The sequence below is a fragment of the Trichechus manatus genome, unplaced genomic scaffold, assembly GCF_000243295.1.
Source record: "Trichechus manatus latirostris isolate Lorelei unplaced genomic scaffold, TriManLat1.0 scaffold00093, whole genome shotgun sequence".
Taxonomy (NCBI): Eukaryota; Metazoa; Chordata; class Mammalia; order Sirenia; family Trichechidae; genus Trichechus; species Trichechus manatus.
The window spans coordinates 8,702,716-8,712,224 of record NW_004444029.1 but is presented as its reverse complement, the minus strand read 5'-3'; the positions used below and the strand labels follow the sequence as shown (position 1 = coordinate 8,712,224).

Here is a 9,509-nt window from a genome sequence, read left to right as displayed (position 1 = left end):
TTTTGAAATTTTATTGTTAATCTTCTGGATTTCTGATTGCTGTCTCTCTGTGGATTCTTGCAGCCTGTTAAATTTGTCATTATCCTCTTCTCTAATCTTTTTAATTTCCTCTATTGTGTGTTCTGTGTTTTGCTTAATTTCCTTCCTAATTTCTTGAAGAGTTCTGTATATTAATCTTTTGTATCCTGCCTCTGGTAATTCCAATAAATTTTCCTCCTCTGGAAAATTTCTATGTTCTTTATTTTGAGAGCTTGCTGAAGCCATCATGGGTTGCCTGTTTGTGTGATTTGATATTGACTCTTGTCTCCAGGCCATCAGTATCTTATATTTATTTATTTCATGTTTGCTTACTGTGTCCTAGCTTCTTGTTTTGTTTTGATATGCCCAAATAGGTTACTCGTATGAGCTAGTTTGATTATTGGCACCTTTGAAGCTCCAATGTCCTGTTACCAGGTGGTTAGATCTGTTACTAGGTATGTGAGCTCAGGAGTCTGCCCACTCCTCCTGTATGGATTCAGCGCAGGTGCCCAGGTAGACAGCCACGAAGTCTGTAGTGTAGGCTTTCACCTACAGTCCTAGACAGGCATGGGTGATTGGTGTAGGCACAGGCATCTGGATGTAGCAGGGGACACACTCTGAGCAAGGCAGGGGGCTGACAGCTGCCCCTGAGTGTCCAGGACCAAGACGTGGCTGACGGCTGCCCCCGAGTGTCCAGGAGGAAGGCGTGTCCCTGTTTCCTAGAGCACGTAGGTGGGTGGGTTTTACAGCCGGACTATGAGCACCCAGTACTGTTGGCTGTAGGGACTGGGGGGCACCTCTTATTCTTGGGCCCCTGTCACAGGTGGCTAGGTGGCGTGAGTGGATCCACCAGTCCTCAGGCACCTGATGTGAGTAGGTAAAGACCCTGCTTAACGGGCAGAGTAGTGTCAAATGTCATGAACCTGCGACTTCACAGCTGAAAGAGTTCAAGTCAGACTTCAGGTATATACCCTATTGTACTGTGGTAATGAGGGCCTGTACTGTTGAAATGGGCCCACACAAGTCTCTCCAGGGGGAAAGGTACTCAAAGTCCATGGATCCCTTATGCCCATGCCTAGGCAAAGGAGCTGTGCCTACCCTAGGTTCCTGCGTTAGGGGAGCTGGCAGTTTATTTTTTCCCGTTTGGTAATTTGTTCACTCTCCAAGGCTGGGAAAATGGCTCAGGGCATGTGACAGATCCTACTTTTGGCCCAGGGTACTTGCCAGTTGCTGAAGCTGGTTGGGTAGCCAGTGCAGCGCAGAGAGCAGGGAGGTAAATGGGAGAGAGTTTTTTCCCTAAGGGGTGTTTTTGAACCACGCGGTAGGCCGTGCGCAATTACTTACCTTTCGCTGATCTAGGGCTGCTTCTCGCTGGTTCTGGTTGGCCAAGTAGACTCTTTGCAGCTGGGTGTCTCTTGGTGCAGAATACGACTCCCGAGCGTTGCTGCTTGCCTGCCTCACCGCTCACCCATGAGCTGATCAGGCCTGAAGGGTTCAGGCTCTCTCCCAGTCAGGTCTGGCAACTCCTCACTGCTCCTGAACGGTCTCTCCCTCCCCCTGCCACTCAGTCTGGTTCCTCAACTTTGCCTTAGATGTTCAGGGTTCCTAGATTGTCATATATAGTTGATTCACTTGTTTTTTTGGGTCTTTGTTGTAAGAGAGTCCGCCAGAAGCGTCTGACTACTCTGCCATCTTGGCCCCACCTCCCAAAGATAGCTTTTATAGATTAAATATTTGTAAAAATTAATGAGAATTAATAGATTAGTATTTCTTTGATAGTTCAAGTTTGAGTAGTTTCATTTGAGGAGAAACTGGTTAGAAGATAACTTTTGAAGTACAATTTTGTTTTATCAGAGTAAAATTATATACAGTGCCCTGGTATTTATTGAAAGCTAAAAGAGAGTTGGTGTTTGTCAAAGAATAGATGCCAGTACTTAGAATCCAATATTTTGAGCGTAACCTCACAGTTTTACTTTGTTTTTTTGTAAATTTTTTTTGTATATAATTTTTTGGTGGTAAAGTGTATACGTAATATAACATTTACCATTTTAACTGTTTTTAAATGTACAATTCATTGGCATTAAACAACATCCACAGTGTTGTGTAACTATCACCTCTATTTCCAGAATTTTCTCATCACCCCAAACAGAGGCGATTCTCCTTTCTGTCGCTGTGACTTTGCTTGTAGATCTCTCGTCTGAGTGGGGTCACACCGTGTTGGTCCTCTGTGTCTCACTCACTCACCATCACGTTTTGGAGGTTCATCCACGTGGTAGCGTGTACCAGAATTTTAGTCCTTTTACTCCACAGTTCTTTCCTCTACGCTGTCTGCTCCTGTGTAATAAATGATGACGTACCACAACAAAAGTAGTGCTATTTCATATTTGTTTTATGAACTTTGAGTACATTTCACGTGAGGGTGGCATTAAGATAGCTGTGAATCACGCATGCCGTGTCCAAGGCTGTCAAAGAAGGGCAGAGGGTCTAGAAAAGCCAAAGCACGGATGTACAGTGTAACAGCTCTTCGTATTGTAGTTGTGGCATCAAGAAAGAAAATACAAAATTTCAGAAGAACACGTAATCATTTGAAATCATAACAACAGTAGGACTTCAGGGTTTTAAAGTAACACCAACGTGAGGAACAGTAGCTGGTGATGACAGTGTCTTCTGGGTTTGGCTCGGAAACATCGTGACAATTCTAAAATCCGTTTTTAACCATTTGCTGTTGGGAGAGGGAAAAATAAAACCACCTTATGCTTGTGTTTAGATGTCTCTTAGTACTTTTTCCAGTCACTCTGATATTTCTGCTTCAAATGTTTTAAAAGTAAAAGATACTAATAAATGATACTGATTATGCCAGCTAATATATATTGTCCACGATGAGAAATAGAAACATTTAAGTGGTGATACTGCTTTGTTTACTGATTGATTAATACAAGCTGCTCTCTTTTTGAAAAGATAGAGTATTTCTACATGGAATATCTTTAGATATTTGGACCAGAAATTTCTACCACTCTAGTCCCATTCATCCCTGACCTCAGTATTCCAGTAGCCTCTTAACTGGTCTCCCTATTTCTATACTTAACCACACCCCTCTCTGCCTTAGTCTGCAGTAGTGTTTAATTTCTTTTTTAAATTCTAGTATGAAGTTATTTAGTATACCAGCAGCATACTTTAGTGTAGATTTAGCTGACTTGGAGTAGAATTGACATGAAGTAAGACTACTGAGAGGTAATTTCTCTTAAAAAAAAAGCCTTTAGTAAATGAGAAATGTAGTATAAAAAATACCCTGACATTTATCCAAATCAAACGTTGTCTTTTGTAGATCCAGGTCCAGAGAGCACCGCAGGCATCGGTCTCGCTCAGTGTCCCGGGAACGGAAGAGAAGAACTCGATCCAAGTCTCGTGAGAAGCGCCATCGCCACAGATCGCGCTCCAGCAGCCGCAGCCGCAGCCGCAGCCACCAGCGAAGTCGGCATAGTTCTAGAGATAGGAGCAGAGAGCGCTCCAAGAGGAGGTATTGATGTATCGATGAGAGGATATGGAACTACCTTTATATTTAGAGTTGGAATATTATTGATTCGAAACTTGCATCTGGTAATATGTACACATTTGTGTGTAGGTGTGTGACATTTTTTTCCCTGATTATGTGGGTAGTTAAGGAGAGACTTACAAACCAGAGTAAGAGATTGGTATTGATATGTGCAGAGGTTGTTGCTTTTTTCTGCTTAGTTTGTCTTGGAAAAAAGTGCTCTATGGGAAATGATTTTAGATAACATTACTCTTAGAGGTTTTACAGGATGTATTAGCAAATTAAGGGCTCTGAGAAGTCCTTTTGTTAAGAGTTCTTTAGCTTTGTTTGACTTACTGTTTTCCAAACTTACTTGAGCTGGTGCACTTTCTCAGAGCAGACACATTCTGTATATTCTTGTCTAATCTGCAGTGTAGTATGCATTGTTATATACCTTTAGCTTGGCAGGATGGATTCAGGTTCTTGAGGAAGCTACAGGACTTCTTTAGCATGAAGAGACCACCTACGAGGTGCATGGAGGGCAGGCGCAGGGTGTGGCGGGTAGGACCTGAAGATCAGACAGGATTTGAATGTGGAGGAGATGCTTGGCACTCAGCGTGCATAGAGACTGAGCCTCCAGAATTCTCCGACACATGCTGGCCCTCAAGCCAGGTCATTTCTGTGGGATGTAAACCGCTTAAAACTGTTCTTTTCTTGACAGCTCTTCTTAAGTATATACTTGATAAACATTTTTTTTGAGTGCCTGCTATCCACTAGTCATAAATTTTCTATGTGTTACTCCACATAAAGTCCACGATAGAATCACAGAAAGCTGTTTAAATTTTTCCAATGTTGTTTGACCCTCAGCTAGCCATTCCCAGAAATCACTCATGAGTTGAGTTGGTTCGTATTCAGTCAGTATTTTCTTTCTTATATTCTTGTTCTAAATAGTCCATGAGATGGCTTTAATCCATAAGAATTGTATACTTTCTACTGACGAAGCCTAGTAAAAAATAATAAGTATAACATAGTTCAGCTACTTTGTTTAAGTTGCTCTAAGGTATCCAGCATGTGAGTTAGAACACAGGACTCACATTACTGATGATAGATTGGTATTAGACCACGTATATTACAGAGTAAATTATATAGAAGTCTAGATAAGGGAAACGCCAGGATAGAAAAAATGGCTTCAGGTAGTAGGTAAAACTTAAATAAAGTTAATTTGAATAGGTAAAAGCAAGTAGGAAAAAGATACTCCGGATTGAGTGGCTATCGTAAGCAACAGCGTAGAAGAATGAGCAGGGAATTTGTAGGGGACACAGTTCCTCAACGTGTGACTTACAGACCACTTGGCTCACACTCTTAAAAACTGCAGCTTTTGGGGACCACCTTCAGTGCATTTAAAAATGCATTTTTGAAAAGTTTTCCGTGAGTCTTGCATGTCCACTGATGTTGAGAATGATGATGCTGGGTGACGGGTGTCTAGACAGTTTGTCCTGTGGGCCAGCCCAGCTGTCATTGTTCCTGGTACCTGTGAACTCTCCAGTGTCTGTTGGTGGTGGGAATGGGAGGGGAGACGGTGAAGTCCCCTCATCTTCTGAGATTGTGTTACCTTCAACCCGAATTTCTAAAGTTGCCCAGGAGAAGTTTCCACCATGCCACATGACACCCCTCACATCTGATGTTTTCAGCATGCTCATAAAGAGGATGATTTTTGTGAAACTATTAAAAGTTTTGTTTTTCTCAAGAGCTCTTCTGATTTTTTGATATTCAGATTACTCTTTTAAAGAATCATTGTTTTTGCCAAAAATTTAGAAGATAATTGATGTTATAACCTATATGTTATTACATGTAAGGTAAAATCACGTTATCTCGACATATTTGGGTGTAAGTTTTCAAGATAGAAGTCCCAATTAAGCCTTTCATGTTTTGTTGTTCTCCTGCCCTGCTTCTGAAATACTGGTCTGAGGTCAGAGGATTCTCCTTGTGACCTTCCCTTGACAGCGAGGACCATCTGGATTTTTCTGCCTCCTGCTCTGTTCAGACATGCACAGCGCAGATTTCAGAGTCAGACTCCTTGGGTTCAGTGGCCTTGGCCAAGCAATGTAATTATCGCCCCTCTCTTTCCCCATCTACTAAGTAGAGCTAGGAAGAGCCCTAACCCCACTAGGATCGGGGAGTTGGAGTGAGAGAATGCCTGGGGACTGCTCAGCCCGCCGAGCGGAACACTGACCTCTCACAGAACCCTAGCTGATGCTCCTCTCGTGTTTTTCAGTCGTTGTTACTGACCTCCGGGACACCAGCATCTAGTGTCTTCTTCTAGGTATCATCTCTCATCTCTCTTTCCATGTTTTTTCCCTTGAAAGGGTATGGTTAGGGCTAGTGTACCCAGGTCTGCACTGGCTGGTTTTTTTTTTTTTTAAACACATTTTAAAATTAAGTTTATTAAAATCTTAGTTAAATAGACTGCTCAAAAGCATGGCATTATTTAATCTTTCAGCCTTTTCCATTCTGATGGTCCGTAACTCTATTTTTTAAAATGAACGCAGTGTTATTTTTTTCTGTCTCAGAAGTTGAACTCGTTCAGGGTCTTGGTAGCGCTTCAGATCCCAAGTCTGAGCATGGCTTAGTGACGTAGTTACGTAGCAGTACTATGTCACCTGTAAAGAACCACGTAACTAACGTAATGTTGCCGATTCATTCTAGATGTTGAAAGTATAGAGGATTCCATGTTTATTCTGACCCCGTCCAGTCCTTTGGGTTTCCTGCAGACTAAATTTCTGATAGGAGCTTGTTTTGTTATTGGAACTTTCTCACAGAACTTGGACATGGGAATGGACCAGTCGTTACGATTAATCAGAACTCCTTATAGTCTGATCGCCTCTCTCTGTCTTCCATTCTCTTTTTTTTCTGTTGGCTGAGGGAGCTCACTCAGGAGGAATAAAGCTGATTTTAAAAAAATAATTTAAAGCCATATCCTTAAGTAAATAGTTGTCTTTTCAAAGTGTTGCCTGCAGGCCACATTTGACTTGTGGCCTGTTTTTGTACAGCCAGCCAATTATGGATAGTTTTTAATTTTTAAAGGGGTGTTAAAAAAGAAAACAAAGCAAGGACAATGAGGCTACAGAAACTCGTGTGACCAGTGAGGCCTAGGACATTCACCGTCCGGCCCTGTACAGAACAAATTTGCTGACGGTTCTAATCCATCTGTGGGATGCCTCTGTCCATCTAATAGAATCTGCATTTTATTTTATATATATATATATATATGTACATACATATATATATTTGATAATAGCTTTCACTTTTTAAGGTACTGTCTGTGTATTGTTTTCATAGTGAATATGTTTTTATTAATTTGGGAGGTCTTTGGTTGCCTCTGAGCTCATCAGAGAGTGTCCTGCAGTTGGGTCGTTTAGCTCATGCTCCGACCCCTCACCGTGTATTGTCACCCATCTCGTGCTAGTGTCTGTATCAGATCTGGGGGGGCTGTTTTCTGTCAGGAGGCTGGCTCCTCGGTTTTGCTTGGCTGTGTTCTTCTGTGTTTTCTTCCGTTATCAATAGCTTAATAGTTATCCTGTTCTTTCATCTGGGTTTTGAGTTTCCCAACATATTTTGCTCCTCAAATTAATATTTTTCAGATCCTCAAAAGAAAGATTCAGAGACCAAGACATAGCATCACGTGACAGAGACAGGAATTCAAGAGACAGATCACCTCGTGACAGAGACCGGAAAGATAAGAATCGGTCCTATGAGAGCGCTAATGGCAGATCAGAAGACAGGAGGAGCTCTGAAGAGCGTGAAGCAGGGGAGATATAGTAGCGGTGTCCATGTCCTCAGTCCTTCTTCTTCCTCTGAGTTACATACTATTGTTTAGTTTACAGCAGGTCAGGGTGCACATTGAGCAGCCCAGACACCCATCCAGCTAGGCGAGATGGACGGGGTCTGACTCAATGGGAACGGAACCTGTTTTCCTTGATGAAGCTGAAAATGACACCCATAGTTTCTGGTGACCCTGTAATACAATTCTGAAAGGATTCTCTGTTCACAGTTTTATATAATAAGACGCCGATCTCTGATTTATTCTTTCTAGTAGGAGTGATAGTGAATGAATTGTTACCTGCCTCGGGGTTTTTTTTTTTTTGAACATTTGTAAGATGCCGTCTTCCTTTCTAGTCCAGACAGGAGCAGCTTTGGGAGTTTTTCTTTTTAATTCTTCCTCTGACTTTTGTATCCCCTAATGCCTCCACCCTCCAATTGTAAGAGAAAGGGGGGCAGGAAAGCAATATACCTTCTGTTCTAAGGTTCTGTTCCCATTGATTAATAACTAGCGGATTACAGTTCAAGCATTTATACTGGAATGAGTGCTGGAGAAATTGAAAATGTTTTTGTTTTGTTTTGTTTTTTTCTTTTTTGTTTAACAGTGCTGATTTAGAGTTGGAAGTTGAACAGCTGTTGCATTACATACTTTTGCTTTTTTATTGAAATTTTGAAATCAAACGTCTTGATTTTTCTGTTGTGTTGAATTGCTATATGTTCAGGATGTTTTGAGGGGGGAGGGGGCAGGGACTCTTTCGTAAGCACTTGTTTTATTTTGTGTGTGGAGTATAAAGGCTACACCCGTATTGTAAAAAATAATAATAATAAATTGAAACAATCACCACCACCATCATTAAACTGTAACTTGTCTAGTAAATTGTCACTAGAACTGTTGGCTCTGGGCATTTCCTCTATCCTGTTGGATCATTAACAGTGCCTTACTGGTCAAGGCACCAAAGGAAATAAATACAAACTTGCAAAGATTCCACAGGAACTGTTGCTCCCCCGGGTCCCCGTGCTGACTGTTCTTCTGCTACCCCAGGGCTGCCTGTAACCACTGCAGACAAGGAACGGGCCTGCAGAGGAAATTGGTCTTTTTGTTTTGTTTTCTCCTCCTTTAGCAAACTGAAATAAAAACACGGTGTAACCAACATAATGAGACTAGCGCTTTCTGCATTGAAGAGCTGTAGACTTAAACTGTATCACCAATGAATCTAGAAAATCTGAGGGAAAAAACATTATATAATGATATTCGTGTCTGTGAATATGCTGAACTAAGATCTCTTTTCAATAACCATTTCTGCCTTTGATCCCCAGGGTTTAACAGATTTGATGTGACAGAGGAATGTAGACCTCAGTGAGAAAGATGAGCTAATGTCATTCTAAGTGATGTCAGATCTACATCTAAAAGGGACACTCATCAGTTCTCCCCAGTGTACCCAGCTATGCCTCATTAACTGAAGGTTTTCTGCCATATTTGGTTCCATGCGTTCAATTTATAGAGTTTGGTGGGCATCGATGATGGCCATTTTTCTTCTCCCTTTCTTTACTTTGGTTGCATAGAAACTTTCGTGTATCTCCTTGGTTCCTGGTGGTCTGCTCTGCTGTCCTAGAAGGGAAAGTACAGCAGGCACTTAGGACTTAGAGCCCTGGGTGGGGAGTGAGAGCCAGAGGGTTGGCTGGTAAGTGCAAGGAAGAGTGTCTGGGACCTGACCCGACCCATTAGAGCTTGTGTATATCTGGAGCGGGATATCTGACTCTAAAACATGACTGAAAAATACGTTGTAGTAGTAGTATAATAATTTGTGCAGTTGGAATTGAATGTTTGTTCTCTGCCTAATCATATAAACGACTGGAAGGTCTCACAGCGTCTGTTATTAGCTCCTGCCTTTGTGGGTTGAGGGCAGTATAGGCTGCCTGACCAGCACACGGTTGATAGCTAGTGAAGGACGCCGTTGTCCCAGGCTGTGACCTTGTGGGCCACTTCTGCCACATGGCCCCGCAACGAGTGACCCCGTTTGAAATCCTTTAGAACGCTTCTGTGGCTTAGATGCTTCTAGTACTTAGACTTTGGGGTAAACAATCTATGTATTTTTAAATCATCCTTGAGGTGGGCCAACCACTTTGAATTAGAATCTTAAAATCTCAATATCTCTTTCTC

At 41.9% G+C, this 9,509-nt stretch overlaps 1 protein-coding gene across 10 annotated transcripts in view; it reads left to right on the top strand.

The window, feature by feature from the left end:
• LUC7L2 (LUC7 like 2, pre-mRNA splicing factor) overlaps positions 1 to 8,499 on the top strand; it is a 51,808-nt gene extending 43,309 nt beyond the window's left edge. For 4 of the 10 annotated variants that reach the window (XM_023736883.1, XM_023736884.1, XM_023736882.1 and 1 more), the window contains 2 exons: positions 3,344 to 3,535; positions 7,171 to 8,189. In XM_023736883.1, coding sequence (XP_023592651.1) covers positions 3,344 to 3,535; positions 7,171 to 7,348 — 370 coding nt within the window. In that variant the 3' untranslated portion in view covers positions 7,349 to 8,189. Of the gene's footprint in view, positions 1 to 3,343; positions 3,536 to 5,804; positions 5,853 to 7,170 lie in introns of all 10 variants that reach the window. The other 6 variants (XM_023736881.1, XM_023736887.1, XM_023736886.1 and 3 more) reach the window with 3 other exon arrangements.
• The last annotated feature ends 1,010 nt before the right edge of the window (positions 8,500 to 9,509 follow it).